At 38.9% G+C, this 17,627-nt stretch overlaps 1 protein-coding gene across 3 annotated transcripts in view; it reads right to left on the bottom strand.

Moving 5' to 3' along the window:
• LOC129004795 (homeobox protein araucan-like) overlaps positions 1 to 17,627 on the bottom strand; it is a 120,750-nt gene that overhangs the window by 24,181 nt on the left and 78,942 nt on the right. For all 3 annotated transcript variants that reach the window (XR_008491763.1, XR_008491764.1, XM_054433436.1), the window contains one exon: positions 11,594 to 11,709. Coding sequence is in view for 1 of the 3 variants with exons in the window: in XM_054433436.1 (XP_054289411.1) it covers positions 11,594 to 11,709 (116 nt within the window). In the remaining 2 variants the exon portion in view is untranslated. The remainder of the gene's footprint in view (positions 1 to 11,593; positions 11,710 to 17,627) is intronic.

Raw genomic sequence — 17,627 nt, forward strand, 5'->3', positions numbered from 1 at the left:
GGGTAATCCCGTGATCCGGTAGTCACTGGATCTTCAAACGATTGTTGTCAGTGTTTAATAATGAGTGCTGACTTGTGAGCAGGGTTTGATTGAGAGTTGTATTATTCCGGTTGGTTATTCTCAAATGATACAAGTTTCATGATTGTGAGTACTTTTGAGTTTTTAAGTATAATGTAGAACGTTATTGGTAGGGTATCGGAAACAGGGTGCTTTTTGCTCTTGCTTATGTGTCATAAGGTTCGGGTTTAATGATATTTACCAATACTATTTTTTTCTTACGTGTTGTAGGCTACGATTGATCTAATTAATTGTTTGTTTAGTTACTTTTATAATGTCATAAAATGAATAATTAACTGCGTTTGAATACTTTTTGGTAGTATTGTATCGGACAAGTAGTTTTCTTATTTTATAAAATCAATTTGATGATTTTAATGTCATTGCTTACAAATTCTTCATTTCTGCATTAATGAGTTGCGCAGTCCTTTGGGCATTAGACGTGTACATGATACAATCAGGTAATCATTTGATTTTTGTTGCGTACACTTTGTATGATGGAAGCTAACCTATTTGTGTACACCTCATATAATTTATGTGTACCTACACATTTAATATAAGAGTTTCGTCAAATGATACAGTAAATATACCGTACTATGTACACGTTCAGCAAGCCTACCTCATCACGTACACTGTTAGTACAACGTGTACTTGACACATGAGAGAGGTTCACCCCATTGTACAGTGTACATGTGGTGCAGTAAGCCTACCTCGTCGTGTACACTGTATGTACAACGTGTACACAACACATGTGAGAGGTTCACCCCATTGTACCGTGTACACGTAGTACAGTAAGCCTACCTCGTCGTGTACACTGTATGTACAACGTGTACACAACACATGTGAGAGGTTCACCCCATTGTACCGTGTACATGTGATGCAGTAAGCCTACCTCGTCGTGTACACTGTATGTACTACGTGTACACAACACATGTGAGAGGTTCACCCCATTGTACCGTGTACACGTAGTACAGTAAGCCTACCTCGTCGTGTACACTGTATGTACAACGTGTACACAACACATGTGAGAGGTTCACCCCATTGTACAGTGTACACGTGGTGCAGTAAGCCTACCTCGTCGTGTACACTGTATGTACTACGTGTACACAACACATGTGAGAGGTTCACCCCATTGTACCGTGTACACGTAGTACAGTAAGCCTACCTCGTCGTGTACACTGTATGTACAACGTGTACACAACACATGTGAGAGGTTCACCTCATTGTACTGTGTTCACGTGGTACAGTAATCCTACCTCGTCGTGTACACTGTATGTACTACGTGTACACAACACATGTAAAAGGTTCACCCCATGGTACCGTGTACACGTGGTACACTAAGCCTACCTCGTCGTGTACACTGTATGTACAACGTGTACACAACACATTTGAGAGGTTCACCCCATTGTACCGTGTACACATGACGCAGTAAGCTAAGCCTACATCGTCGTGTACACTGTATGCACAACGTGTACACAACACATGTGAGAGGTTCACCCCATTGTACCGTGTACACGTGGTGCAGCAAGCCTACCTCGTCGTGTACACTGTATGTACAACGTGTACACAACACATGTGAGAGGTTCACCTCATTGTACTGTGTTCACGTGGTACAGTAATCCTACCTCGTCGTGTACACTGTATGTACTACGTGTACACAACACATGTAAAAGGTTCACCCCATGGTACCGTGTACACGTGGTACACTAAGCCTACCTCGTCGTGTACACTGTATGTACAACGTGTACACAACACATGTGAGAAGTTCACCCCATTGTACCGTGTACACATGACGCAGTAAGCTAAGCCTACATCGTCGTGTACACTGTATGCACAACGTGTACACAACACATGTGAGAGGTTCACCCCATTGTACCGTGTACACGTGGTGCAGCAAGCCTACCTCGTCGTGTACACTGTATGTACAACGTGTACACAACACATGTGAGAGGTTCACCTTATTGTACCGTGTACACGTGGTGCAGTAAGCCTACCTCGTCGTGTACACTGTATGTACAACGTGTACACAACACATGTGAGAGGTTCACCCCATTGTATCGTGTACACGTGGTGCAGTAAGCCTACCTAGTCGTGTACACTGTATATACAACGTGTACACAACACATGTGAGAGGTTCACCCCATTGTACCGTGTACACGTGGTGCAGTAAGCCTACCTAGTCGTGTACACTGTATGTACAACGTGTACACAACACATGTGAGAGGTTCACCCCATTGTATCGTGTACACGTGGTGCAGTAAGCCTACCTAGTCGTGTACACTGTATGTACAACGTGTACACAACACATGTGAGAGGTTCACCTCATTGTACCGAGTACACGTGGTACACTAAGCCTACCTCGTCGTGTACACTGTATGTACAACGTGTACACAACACATGTGAGAGGTTCACCCCGTTGTACAGTGTACATGTGGTACAGTAAGCCTACCTAGTCGTGTACACTGTATGTACAACGTGTACACAACACATGTGAGAGGTTAAACCCATTGTACCGTGTACACGTGGTGCAGTAAGCCTACCTCGTCGTGTACACTGTATGTACTACGTGTATACAACACATGTGAAAGGTTCACCTCATTGTACCGTGTACACGTGGTGCAGTAAGCCTACCTCGTCGTGTACACTGTATGTACTACGTGTATACAACACATGTGAAAGGTTCACCTCATTGTACCGTGTACACGTGGTGCAGTAAGCCTACCTCGTCGTGTACACTGTATGTACTACGTGTATACAACACATGTGAGAGGTTCACCCCGTTGTACCGTGTACACGTGGTACACTAAGCCTACCTCGTCGTGTACACTGTATGTACTACGTGTATACAACACATGTGAGAGGTTCACCCCGTTGTACCGTGTACACGTGGTACACTAAGCCTACCTCGTCGTGTACACTGTATGTACAACGTGTACACAACACATGTGAGAGGTTCACCCCATTTAACCGCGACACGCTGGCTTGGGACCAATAAACCCCAGTCAAGATGGCGGACTACCACTCTCTAGATTGTTTTTCTCCAAGCCCCTGTTTTCCCCAATGTTGCGACCGCTCTCTGGGGACTCTCTGTGTAAACACTCCACCTGTATCCACATTTTATTTCCTTATTTTCGTCTCGCCGAGATGTTACTCTTCTTATTGGAAGTATATATTTCTACCTATCTGTTTTTTTATTAGATATATTTTAAGTAACCACAGAATCAGGTCTAGATGTTTTAATAAGGGTAGGTAACGTTGTTTTGCTAGCTATAACCTACATTTTCATTTAGACAAGTGTTGTGAATAAGGTCTGCCATATCTTGTATTTTGTCGTTGAAGGAGTGGAGAATTCGGTAGTAAGTAAATTTTAGTGACAGTATTACATAAACTTTTGCATTAAACACTTTAGAAAGTTATTTTAAGATGAGTGAACATTGAGGAACTTACTACAGCACTACTACGGCCATTAAATTACGTTAATGATAATAACGCAAGAAATCGATTGGATTATATGTTAAAAACCACCCGTGTGTTTTCATTTCATTAGATAACTACTGCACAACATAATTTAGTTTAGTAGTACTGTAAAACTATTCTGGCTAAAAAAAAATATTCCAAGGAAACAATATAACTTAATTAATCAAAATACCCAAATAAAGTACTCGATGTGCTAGTGTGAACTGTAGCAGGTGGAGAGTCGAAGGTGGAACACTGAGTGACACGACGGATGTGCGATCCAAAGATAACCGGCAACAATTTTACATCATTAACGTCCAAACAAAACAGTTATAATTAAGCGTCGCCGGGAGCCGCACATAATCCATGCAAATTCCCAATCATATTTACGACGTGGCAACAACCCGAGACGGTTATAGGGGAAGATCGCACATAATGGGCATCTCCTGATAATCTCTGGATACATAATACCTCGCTAATTATTACGGTATGGCTCTATCTGCGCATATTTAAATAAATAACGCGTTATACCTAATTAATTTGCGTTATTTATGGCCGGGGGATTAATTGTTGGGCGAGCGGTTACAATTAAACGGATGGCCCCGGTGTTATAAATCGGCTCTAATGGTTTTTGGCTTTCTCTGTCGTTAACTGTTTATCTGTTTTTCAATTAATTGCGGAACACGTTTTGGTTGTTGAGATTCTGGTTTGGGATGTTTGGGATGCCCAGGGCTCGTTGGTATTGTTAAATGTATCGGGCCTTAGTGTTTAAGATAAAATATTGGTTTAATTTACAATCAAAGAGTGTTTTATGTTGAATATTTTTGCAGTATGACCAAAATGTGAAAATGTTACGGTGCACGTACCCAAGCCATACACTATACACTGTATAACTTAAAATTCACAAAAGATATTTACTAATCTTCAAATTAAAACCCCGTTTTCTGTATTCCTCTTCCTCTGTTTGCTCACACATCAGATACATTTATGTACGTCACTAAATATATATCTGATTGTCTCTTTTTTTACTTGGAATCAACCCGAGACTCAACAATCGGAAACGCAATCTCATCCCTTTCATCAGCCTTGTGGAACCAGCAAGTTGCACTGTACCCCCCCCCCCTCCCCTGTAGCATTGTTGTGCCGGAAGGGTTGAGAGACTCCGACTCCAGGACGCTGTGGTAACTATGACAACAAAGAGCTTGTTACAGCATCGATCTAATACCCCCCCCCTCACCCCACACGGCTGCGGTGCGCTACCGTACGCGATACATTATTTATAGGGAAAAACAAATAGAGCTTTCAGAAGAGTCTGTCACGATGTCAGGGTGTTCGCCTTGATTTGTTGTTTTGTGACGTTTGATGAAAAACGTCACGCTAATCCGCGCGTCTCGCGTAAAGCTTTTTACACGACGGAAAAAGCGGAATGGGAATTAGCGATGTGTTATTCATCCTTTTGTGACTTGGTTCTGTTGTTTTCATATTTATTTTGCGATTTTTTACTACTTTTGTGCATTTTAAGATGGGGAAGATTCGTAATGTATTTATTGATAAAGGCTGTTGGAGCTTTGAAATTCACAGATGGGGAAATACTTTTATAAAGTTTTAGTAGGTTTTTGTTTTTTATTGTACTTTGTGATAATACGAGTCTAATAATAAATAAATAAATATTAAATAAATAAAAATGCCTTTATTTACAAGCGAGTTTCATGATACATGATTTTCAAACTAACTCAAGTTACTAAATCTAAACTATCCTAATGTGTAATATCTAACCATCCTAATATCTAAACTAGCCTAATTTGCAATTATGGTCAAGGATTATAAAAAATGTTCGTGTCAGAAATTTATAACGAGAAGACCTTTTAGAAATCGAAAATGAAACAAAGTCAAATGATCTAAAAGTAAATTCGGGTCCTACAAATTTACAGCGCTAACAATTAAACTATTTGCAATCCAACCCAAAAGCCGATATCGTTCAAAACCATCAAACACGGTCCAACCCAGGAAAATTTCTCCCCGGCTTTATTAATGATGGTGAATAGAGTGGGGCCGGCGAGCGGCGTTCGATTAATAACGCACGCGCTGGAAAACTAATGGAAGCATTAGAGGGACTAGATCGCGTTCACACCATCGTCCGGTTATTGTTTTGAAATAATCTCCCCCGTCAAAATGTGGACAGGTAGAATTTGTTATTTAGGTGAATTTCCGGAGCCCCACCTGCTCGGTCCAAGCACCGCCGGTCACCTGTTTATGCTAATTCGTTCATAAACCGTATTTTTAGGCAGTTTACCAATTAATAGTAATTTATTCAGCATATCAATTGATGGCCGTTCATGAAACTGTTCAACATGTGCTTCTATAATTTCATCTGTGATAAGATCGCGCGATTAGGTTAATACTCTCGTTGGTTTCGACGGTCGATATAGGTTTTTTAGGTTGTAAAAGTTTTGAATTTTAATTCGGTAATGGGTCTTGTTTTCTTGGTGGATTGCTACAGTGTACGCGTGATGTAAATGATAAACGTTTATGTAATTCTTGTTGGCAATGTTTAATACAGTGTTCAACATGGTATAGCTGCACTGATGGAGTCATTATGTCATTTGTCCTCAGAATTGTTCACTTAAAACATCTCAGGAATCGACGTTTTTAAACGAATATATAGACTATATATACATTTTTGTATATATTTTATGCCTTTGAAACGGAGCATTTCAGTAGATACTGTGCTACACAAATCCAACTAAGTTATTTCGCGGATTGTTTGTTGAAAATTGATACAAACTTTGAAATCACCAAAACTTCTCAACGGCTGATGAAAATTCGCAACCACGAATATAACAGTTACCGTTACACTTCTCAAAATGCACAATTGCCACGAGAGACAGAATAGCAATTGTGGAAGAAACGAAAACGACAACGAGTCGCCGTTTAGACAAATCGCTTCACAAACTAGTGGAACCCTCCCTCCCCCGCCCCTGAGGATTGCGGCAAGTCGGGGTAGGTTTGGAATCAATTCGCTCGCTCTTTGTTGAGAACAAGATTACCCGTGTCTTCAAGTAGTTGAAGCACCTGCCGTCCGCCGCGCCACGATCGACCGGTACCCGCCATTTTGAGCCGCCCCCGACAAATTGCGCGCGCTGCGCATCCCTCTTGTCGCTTCCTAACCAGAACGGTTTAACAAAATGTTTCTCCTCTAGGCTCTCGTTAATAAAAGGGATTTGTGTTTGTGATTTAAAGTTCCGATAACTCGTGTTTTCTTGTTTCCACCGTTATGAGATTAGTCGGGTCGTTTTACATGGTTTCGGATTTGTTTTGACGTCGGGGTTGTTTTCTCTTGGTGCTATGATTGTATATGCTTGGCCAAGCTATAGAAATTCTCGGTTTTTCGTCTAGTTAATTCCAAGGTCGATTTAGTTGCTTACTTAACATTACAGTTCTTCTGTAGTATTTTTTACATACCGCACAGTTAAACTGTACTTTTCCACAAAGATGCATCCTCGTCTGCAGAGCATCCAAAACATTGGTCATAAGTTTAACCGTATTAACATCACGGTCCTTCTGGATCTCCTGGCATATGTTTAACATCTCTTGTACAAGACTCATGTCCCCAAGCACGTCGACCTTTACGAAAAACAACAACAAACAACTCTAGACACTAAACAGAAGTAACTCTCTTTCCCACGTGACGTAGGCATATTACTTTGTCAATAATTCGTATCAGATTCAGACTAATCTGTTGTGATATAAGTGTTCGCCGGCCAATCAGCTCATCTCACCCCGCGGATGTTTTTCCTGCGGTAGGGGAAAACAGGGGATTATAGGCTGAGAATAGTCAATACCAATAATCCTCGCAGCTATGCGACCAAACAGCTACCAGGTGGCAAGTGGCGACCGTGGGAAACTAGAGTGGCTAAAACTGTCTTTGGCTCGTGTTGTAAGGGGGAAAGGGAAAGTGGAGACGAAAGTGATTAGGCTTTAGTGGAAGACTGGAAAGAGTTTTCTCGAGTAGAGAACATTTTCTTTGAAAGATTAATCGCCTTTTAATCGTAAGGTGAGGTCAGAACCACAGGGAAAATTATGACCTCGTAACCAACAGTGGTTGGTAGGAGCTGAAGCCAGGACCTGGGGGACACTGCGCTCTATCGGCTAAACCAACCGATCCTTCATTATGTACAGTTACATATATACAACAAAACAATTAAATACCCATAAGTTAGTGTGTAACATATGTGTGCGCGGGGGTAGGATATATATGAGGATTGAGGACTTCTATTGTGTCATTGCATTCAACCCCTGACCAAAACAAGGTTTTAACACCACAGCAAAAAATTTGATTACCTCTCTTCCCAAACTAAGTTCCTTTTCAAATAAGTAACTTCATAATTAACAATTATTACACTTGAACTACCCTTTGATCTCATTTATCCAATTTAACATTTTTAACATGGATGTTTAAGGGCAATTATCTCATGTTTAAATGCAAAGCTTTGTAACGGCTGTAGCCTACAAAACAAATAAACATTTTATGTTAGTATACGTAAAAAAAAATCTATTACAGTTGCCAAGATAAAAGCAGGAAATTTAACTGTAAATTTCCAACGAAAACAAACTAAGGTCAGAATTGCGTGAGGGATGTCGCCGAAACCGAGGAGTCAAACACGACCGAGTGATGTATCTGGCGAACGCACGTATTTTCGATTTTATATTCGTTATAAACACGGCAGGCTCGGGTGGAACGGTCGGTGATCATGAAGCCAGTTACTCACCAGTCACCGGTCTAGCGGGTACCGGTAGCTCCACGCAACCGCTACGTGCAACTATTAAATCTCGCCGTGACTAACTCATTCAGAAATTAAACCGAGGCCCTTGTGTTTGGGCGGGCAAACTGGGTGTGTTAAATCAATGTAATAGTATTTGCGTGTGCTAGTATAAAACAGGAATAGAGTTGTAGGTGGTAGCTATCAAGAAAGAGGTTCAGGCATTACTCGGAAAAAAATTTTCTCAGAGAATCATTTTTAGAGAATCAACGCTACGAAGTATCTTCGGTTTATATTTTGTTGTTATTTCGTCACTAACATGGCAACCCATAAGGCCCAATAAAATTTTTTAAATTTAAAATACATTTTGTGCTTATTTTTGAGCCAATTTTAAATTATAAAGGGATTCTGCACATCTCAGAGAGCACAGAATAGAAATTTTCTATTCTGTGCTCTCTGGCACATCTACATGAAAATATCTTTCATTTGGTACCAACCGCGTGTAATTCGGTCCAGTAGTATGGTCAGGCTAGCTGTCATAAGTTTTGCAAAAGTTTTTAAGCATATAGGATTTTTGAACGTAGGCTAATGAAATTTAATTTTATTAAGAAGGTGGCAAACAGCTGTTTTCCCTACTAAACCCTCGTATATTAAAAGAGTAGTGTGGGTATAAAATATTTTAATTTTAAAACACTTCTCAATTTTAAAACTTGCCATAAATAACTTGTAATTTTTTTTGTTAGTTGGCATCTACATGGCATTTTGATAAATTGTCTACATATATTTAAATCCCCCGGAATTTTAAACCTACAATATTTTGGCGGGGAGTCGGAGGCGGCGCAAAACGCGGGAAGCCACGATTCACCTACCCAGCTATATATTCGTCCATTCGTCCCACACTAACGGGATAAGTGTGGCTCGTCTGCCAAATATTCCGATTTATAATGACAACAGAACTAGCGCGATGTCACAACAGGACGGCGCGAACGTAACTCTGGCCACTCGTTACTACTGTTTACGATCAGATGAAAAGTTGCGGAATTTTGGTTATTTTATAACCCTTGGACATTTAGAGTGTGAATTAAGTTTATTTATTGACTTTATACTTACCGGTACCTTACATTGAATAGTGTCAATTCAATGGTAATGCAGTAATGTATACATACATTTATGAATTAAGCGTTAGAAAGTATTCTTAAAGAGACGAATAAAAAATAACGCACTCTATTTTCGTTTATTGGTATTATGTAAAAGCGGTTACAAAATGTGTTTATGTAAATTATAACAAAATACTTGTCAAATCTTCGCGAAACGATCGCATCCGCCAACTGGCAGAAATAATTAAATTTGAATCATTGTTTCAATGGATTCTAACCCTCAAAAAGTATTTTAGACTTCTCGCTGGAAGAACAAAAATTTTTTATTAAATATCAAAATACTTGAAAAATAATATTAAAGCTAGTATATGTTTGATTTATATAGAAATCTGAAAACCACCTGATCAACTTTCACTTCGCCATCCTCGATCCTGTAAAGAGTGTAAACGATTTCGAAAATCAAGTAGCTCGTTCAGCCGACCCTCCAACGAGGATATCTCAAAGGCTTCGACTTCCGTTCCAAACAGTAATTAATCTAGAAATTTGACAGACGCCGTAAATTATGTAAAGTAAGAGCGGTTTCCAGCATTATTACGCGGGGTAATTTAAACGCGTGATTTCCCCCAAATTGGCTTCTGTAGCTTCCTGCCCTGCCTGTTATTACCCGGCTGGGTAAATTGTATATCATTTGCACAAATGCAACTCGCTGTCCATTATACTTCACAATCGTCATACACGCCCCGTGGTGTGAAACGGTCGAACACCTTACAACCCTCCGGCTCTTCCGGCGCTGCTACGAAAGTCACAACTCCGAAAATGTAATTTCGTAAAACGTAATTCTGAAAAATATATCTCCATAAAATGTTGCTTCGTAAGACGTAGGTAATTTAGAACTACATTACCCTAAAAGATGAATTTTAAAAGGTTTGGTCGGTGAAAGGATATTTAAACTAACTTACAATCCGTAAAAAAATAAACTGTGTTCTGATAGAACTGAAGACTACAACATTGGACTTGTAACAGTATTTGGGCTTTTTTGTTCTGGGAGCGGGACACCTGTTTTGGAGGCTGGAATCGTTTCCAGACAATAGCTATTATGGCGATTCGGAGTCTAAATTAATTTGTTGGTCCACATTTATATAATATGAAGAATTATGACTCTTTCAGGCAAGGCTCTTACGTAATTACAGGTTAGACTCTTTCACTGTGCGAATGACCTCTCTCCACTACACCCAATTTCTCAAATTTCAATTTAGATCTGATTTATATGTAATACGATTATTGGCAGTAATGGTTTACAGTTGGTATAATATTTTATATGCCAAAGGTACGACTTGTATTTGTTTTTGCTATAGTTAATCTTATTCTATAACGTTTCCCACCTGAACGCTGTCTGTAAACACGAGTTTATCCCTTTAACCATAACCGTGTTAAGGTTTACGCACACGTAAAGTTGTACTTGAAATAAAGCGTAAAGTGCAATAACTCAAAACGCAACGTTACAGAGGATTAGACTCGTCATATAACTCTGAGAGCAAATAAAAAGATATAACGGCTTATAAAGTTAAAGGAAACGCCTGAGAGGGTTTCAGAAATATAAGGGAAGATCTGAGGGGAGGATTGGGGCGAGGGAAAATCCTTTTTTTATCGCGATGATAAGCCATTATAATTTGGAGGGAGAGGGCGCCGCCCTAGCGCGGGTGTGAACGTGAAAGCGATAGTATTGCGATTGATTCAACAGCTGTTTGAAATAATAGAAAACAAATAACTATATACTGCCGTCGACGCTATACTTAACACATACTCGCACGGCTGGGGGATTAGATGTATTTGAGTTTGAGGGGTTGGTATGAAATGTAGTTTAGCTATTATTTTATGCTTTATGAATCACAATCACATTTTCAATGCATGCGTCGTGGAGCAAGTAGTTATTTATATCACTAGACAAAAATTCCAGGGTTTCATCTGTGCCTTTTATGACTCTTAAACTCGTCCGTTGATTTTGTCGATGGCAAACAACACTGAATGATTTGAGTGTACGTATTTCCATTGGGGGAATATGCTGGATTGAAGGAGGCAGTAGACATTGCTCTAAAAGTAAGGCGCACAGCGCTACTAATCGCTTCGAAACCCATTATGCAACACGTCATCATGATAAATTAGGTGTTAGTGAATTATAAGCTTTGGAACACTCTTGATCAGAGTAGTGACTGTAAAGATACATACCCGTAGGCCGCTAGCGTGGGGTCGTATGGGTAGTAGCCCGTGGAGGGTTGTAGTCCAGCACTGGTCCATGCAGACATATCCGTCGTACCTCCTTCCTTCAGACCGTACGGGTTACTCTGAAAATACACATATATCGTTAGGGGGGAAAATATTGTAACTTGTTAGGTGTGGTCTCATGTGTTCGAATTGTGAGGTCAGAAACAATTGAGCGTATTAGTCAGTAATAAGCTACATTAATATAGGTTCTTATATTACAGGCATATTACTTCATTATACATTTTTCTTTCCTTCATATCTAGCTTAAAATACGCCCAAGTAGAGTCTTTATCTAATGGTGTAATAATATAACTATTATTATTGTTTCCTTTCAGTATTTGTTGTTTTTTTTTTGTTTTGCCTAATTCAAGTTTCTGTGATTTTGTTGTTGTTATTTTTTAGCATTGGATTGGATTGTGTGAAAACCTTGTTGTGTTTTAGGGTTTTTTTACCTGATTAAGATTCCGAATCTTTTTTGTAATAGTGATGTAAAATGCCCGCAAAATCCCTCAAATACAACTGAAGAAGTACTTAAGTAGAAAGGGGCTGCGAGAAAAAATGGCTTTTGTATTTGAGTGGACTTAATTTGCCTTTTAATCTGCTAAACGACTATCCTCAGACAATGGTCGCAATTTCATTGTAAAGTATTAAAGTATTAAAATTTTTATGTGTAAATATTTCAGAACTTCCTCCTCCCGTTTTGACGTGTTTTCGAATGTCCACCTCACTTTTTACAGTATACAGGATAAGCTTTTGGACCGATGAATCCATCAATTTCAGCGTCAATGGGAAAAATTAACTGCTAGACATATCGCCTACACTGGCAATATAACATTCCAATTGGCACGGAAAAATTTTACAAATTTAACAAATTGACAATATTTTTTTAACTCTTAACGATGTACGTGTTCCTTATCGGAATCTTCTAAGTGCACAGCTCGGACACAAACGAAGCCTAACCCAATGACGAAACCGTAGTCCAGCGGTCTTGCAATATTGTGATGTAATACGCAAGACCGATCACGGCCGCCATTTTGATAAAGTGACACATTTGAGTGGATGTATTGCGTGAAAGCCGCCTCAGAAATGTCACCATGAACCATTAGGCGGGAAAGTAGGTTCGTGATCACTTAGCTGGCCAGCGACTACGCCACTCACTCCCGTAGCGATGTGGTAGCGACGTAGCGACCAAGGGAGAAACCGGACAATAGGATGTTATTGGTGGATATTGGTGATTTACGAGGTCAATGAATCTGGGAAAACGTGTAGTTAATGTCGTGTCAATCGTCAATAAAACACCGAAGTGTTGCAAAACTACAAAAATCATCAGATCTAATGTAGAGCACTCGAAACGCGGTTTGCTGAGTGATAAGTCAACTGATCTGACGACCGAGTACCGAGTACCGCACCTGGACGGGTCGGCGGCTCGTGTAAAGGAACTGACTACGATGTGGACAAACAACGTGATAAGAGGAATCAGTGTTCTGTTATCAGTTCAGAGGGCCCGACATCAATCACCGTTATCACAGATTCACCACACCTTGAGGCGAAAGCTGTTACGCTGCTTCTCAGGCAGGTGCTCTGTGCCAAACTGATAAGTTTTCGAGTACGCTGCTCGAAATCGAGTTAACAGTTTTTTATAGGTTATCTCTTAGTCTACAAGTCGTGTGTCGACTTCTGTTTCATTGAGAGATTACCATCGACTTTTGATAGTAGTTGTCATCCGTCACGATCCGTGTACTGAAATTATACGTAGACAGAGAGCGTTGTCAAGCACTGATTCCTACACCAACTACCACATGAACTGCCACATAAACTAGTCCTCACAGTAAAAAAGTGAGGTATAAAATACAGCTTTAGTCGTCAGCACATTTTGTGAACGGCTCTTTAACTACGATTCTTTTAATAACAATTGACAACAGCTGATCCATATAGATAGGATCGTTGACTTTAGGATGTATACTTCACCATACCACATGGCATTTTTGATTAAGAATAACAATTTCCCCTTTCGAATAGGTGTGCAAAGGACATACATATGGCAGTAGGTAATCGATTCCATTTCAAATTTTAAGAACGCGGAAACCACGAAAGAGGTATAATAATTTCAAAACGGTTGCAAAATCGCACCGCATTAAATCAATTACAGTTAATAAAATATGGACAAGAGCAAACCAGGCTGGTGAAGTAATTTGCTAATAATTACATCAAATTGAACATGAACTCCCATTAGGTATGGTAATCGAATAATTTTACATTGCAAACACATCGTAAATTAATTATTACCGGGCTGTCATGAATACAAAATTCGAGAGCAAAAAGTAAAAGTATGGGATACAAGATTAATTAAAGATTGTTCTAAAGGATGTTAATTTTTTCGACGACGTCCTGTCTGGCAGATTTATGGTTGATAGATAAGCGCAACCGGTAATTTTAGTTAATCAGCGACATAAAAACTTTATTAGGGAGTTTTGCGCGCTTATTGTATAGTTTTCCTAGGGAAAGTTCTGTGAAATGTTAAGTAGTAGCAGACTGTTGTTGATTATCTTGTTACTCTGAACGTGTGTATTTTAGTTTAATACATACTTTGGCAGGTTTCACTAATTTAAAACGTAGCAACGTACGAAATACAAAAGAAGAAATTAATAGAATAATTTAAAATTAAAACCTATAAAAACTTATAAACCTGTAAGTTATGTCTGAATCATTTGTTGGAGAAATCGAAATACAATATTCGCCAAGCGAGAAAGTTTTCAACAAATGACAATAAATAATAAATAAAACCGACTTTTAATCACAGTATCAACACGCGTTCAAACGGTTAAGTGAATCCACGATTTACCATTCTGTAAATTATATATCAACATATTTAGACAGACGCGTCAATACGGGACCCTGTTCCCACCATACATAACCCGCTGCCACCTCTCATGAGCGTATAAATCAAGAAAGCCCGGGAAAGCGCGCGTGACCCAAACAATATCGCGGGAACGACGAGGAATAAATCTGAGTCTCGGCAATCTCGGAATATTTTTCTATCCGGACTGGATCCGAATAAAGACATACACCATTAGGGAGTCATGAATAAGACGGGACGGCGGGGGGCAACTGAATGGGAGAGTCATAAAAATACCACGTCATATGACTCGCATTTCTTATGAGCTTCAGCCGTGCTTTCCCTGTTGGCGGTTTATGTCTCCCTGAATGTCAAAAGGTGTGTTTTTGTCAAAGGTTTCCCCTGTAGGTCTTTAAATTTCATATTCCATTGTTGAAAGGATTTGCAATCTAGCTGGGCAAAGGGAATTTGACGATTTGTTACCGTCATAATGTTTCAGAAAATTTCACTGGGTTTTTTGTTTTTATATATAAACAAAATACAGTAGAATTTTCATGACAACAGCTGCAATAATATGTTTTCGTTGATTCAACTTCCCGCTGAAATTCACGGGCGGAGTATTTGTTTAGTAACAGTGAACAGATTTTTATTCAGAAATAGTAAACAGCGTATGTAACACATACAGAGTCGTATGTGCTTCGAGTAACTGCCAACTGTAAATATGAGTTTGTTTTATATTTACCTTCAATTTTAATGTATTAATTATATTCGTAAATCACCTAAATTAAATAACTCACAATTCGTAAATGATTTGCTGATTGCGTCTGCTGTGTTCTAGTGTCCAATCAAAAGGCCAACAATCAAAAATTAGTTCTCAATACACGCTGAATCCATAAATAACGCCACTTTAAAATAATTGATACATTTGATAATATTTTTATAGGTCTTATTTTTTAATTTGAAAATGAAGCCGATTAACCTGGAATTTGTAAAAAAAACAAAAACGAGTTGCATTTAACCACTCAAAAGCAACACAGTAATATGCCATCAGGAGAATCACTATTCAATTGCATTAGTGGCGGTGTAAACTCATTCTCAACTCACTTGGAGACTGGCTGCGGAAAATTGGTCTTTGGTTTGCTACTGCGGGCTCTTAACTTAACATTCATAGTTGAGAATGTGCTGTTAGTTTATAATCAAGAAGAGTAATGCTACACAATCGTCAATAAGTTAATTTGTGGTTTGAGTGAAAATTTAGTTTACTTAATAATACAAACCTTGGTGGTCATACACTTTTTTATAGCTGTGAGATAATTTTGTAACACTAAAATGACCGAAGAGGGTGTATTTTTGCAAATAGAAATTGAGTGCCTAGTTCTTGCATAAATAACCACTTGCTATAACATTTCGTTTTAGTACTGATGAATGCTTTCGTTTAAAATTCAACCTAATTCTATATGAACCAGCATCAAATTTCACCCATTTCAACATTTAATCGAAAATACCTATATTTAAAATTCAAACGTCTACTAGATTAAAGGAAAATTAATTAAATTCAGTACCAACAAACCTAATAAAATTCTTGAATCTCCCGAAAGTTTTGTAAGTTACAAGACGTATTTTCTAAAACATAAGGTTTGACTGATTCAGAGAGAATACACATTTGTCAGAAGCTTGTAACATTGTGAAGAGATACGACAAGACAAGAGTAACGTGTGCGATATTGATCGAACTTGTAAACCTGAGACAACTCACAACCTCCCTCTCTTCACCACCACCTCCCTCCCCCCCCCCGCACCAGCAAACACTTAAACTACCCCGTTATTAACTTGGAAATGAGTTTTTTACAAGTGCATATGCTCGTCCCACACTTTGTTTACACTTGTTCTTACACCTTAGCGTTCGTGTTTGGTCCGCGTGTTTTATTGGCTTTCCACCTTGGTTAGTTTAACATTGTACAACGACGCTTGGTGGAATTGCACTTTGTTTTAGTTCTACATGTGGGTAAAGAATGTGCTATGTACTTTTAAAAAATATGTACAGTGCATTACAGCTTAAAGTTTCAAATGTGTTTGTTTTATTTTCGCTAAAATTATTGAAAATTTAACGTTCTACAAAAAATGTTGTAAATCGTACTTACCAATTTAAATCCTGTTACGTGAATGTTTACCGATGTTTAAATTGTCGTTTGTGGAATCAACAAATTGTTTCGATACAAAACTTTTATAAAAGTAATAATAATAACCTAATGTTTTGAAATAAATGGGAAAACGATCTCTACCGTCTTAGTAGTTTTTTAAATAATTTTTACCTCAGCAATGCAAATTAATACTTCAAAGATTGCAAAACTTAATACAAAATGTTAAAACTAGAGCTTTTGTGTGAGATTTTGAACCTGGCTGCGATGGTATTTATGGGCGAATTAATATTATCAACAAAAAATGTCAACGAACCACTAAAAAATGCCATTAAAAACCACGGTCTTAGCTGTAATCAACTAATAATACAGGCCAAAAAGCCACAAAATAAGTAAAACCACATTGTAGGGTGTGGAGAAACCATTAGAAGGCTGACCACAGTTAGGCAACTCTATCGCCCAATTATGATGATGTTATAAAGGTCAAACGACCACAAAGTAAGTAGAACCTCAGTGTAGGATATAGAGAAGCCTTTAGCAGGCTAGCCACAGTTTAGTCTACACCATCACCCAATTATGATGATGTTATAAAGGTCAAACGACCACAAAGTAAGTAGAAACTCAGTGTAGGATATAGAGAAGCCTTTAGCAGGCTAGCCACAGTTTAGTCTACACCATCACCCAATTATGATGATGTTATAAAGGTCAAACGACAACAAAGTAAGTAGAAACTCAGTGTATGATATAGAGAAGCCTTTAGCAGGCTAACCACAGGGTTGTGATGAAGAGGCCTTTGATATAATCGGCTAACAAGACAGGCTAAACACAGGGTAGCAGGCTAATAAGCTGGGTTCAGTTTGTGGGCTATAAAAGAGCCTATAATTGCGGCAGTAAAGAGCACCTGCTGCCGCCCCTTCCCTGCAACCCCTTGGTGATGTTAATTGAAGCAGATATTCTCCCTTCGCTTTGATGGGTGTTTATAACACTTTGTCTCTAGTGTTAAACAAACTATCACTTTACATTCG

The sequence above is a fragment of the Macrosteles quadrilineatus genome, unplaced genomic scaffold (assembly GCF_028750875.1).
Source record: "Macrosteles quadrilineatus isolate MER2022 unplaced genomic scaffold, UCM_ALF_1.0 Scaffold_11__1_contigs__length_5352618, whole genome shotgun sequence".
Lineage (NCBI taxonomy): Eukaryota > Metazoa > Arthropoda > Insecta > Hemiptera > Cicadellidae > Macrosteles > Macrosteles quadrilineatus.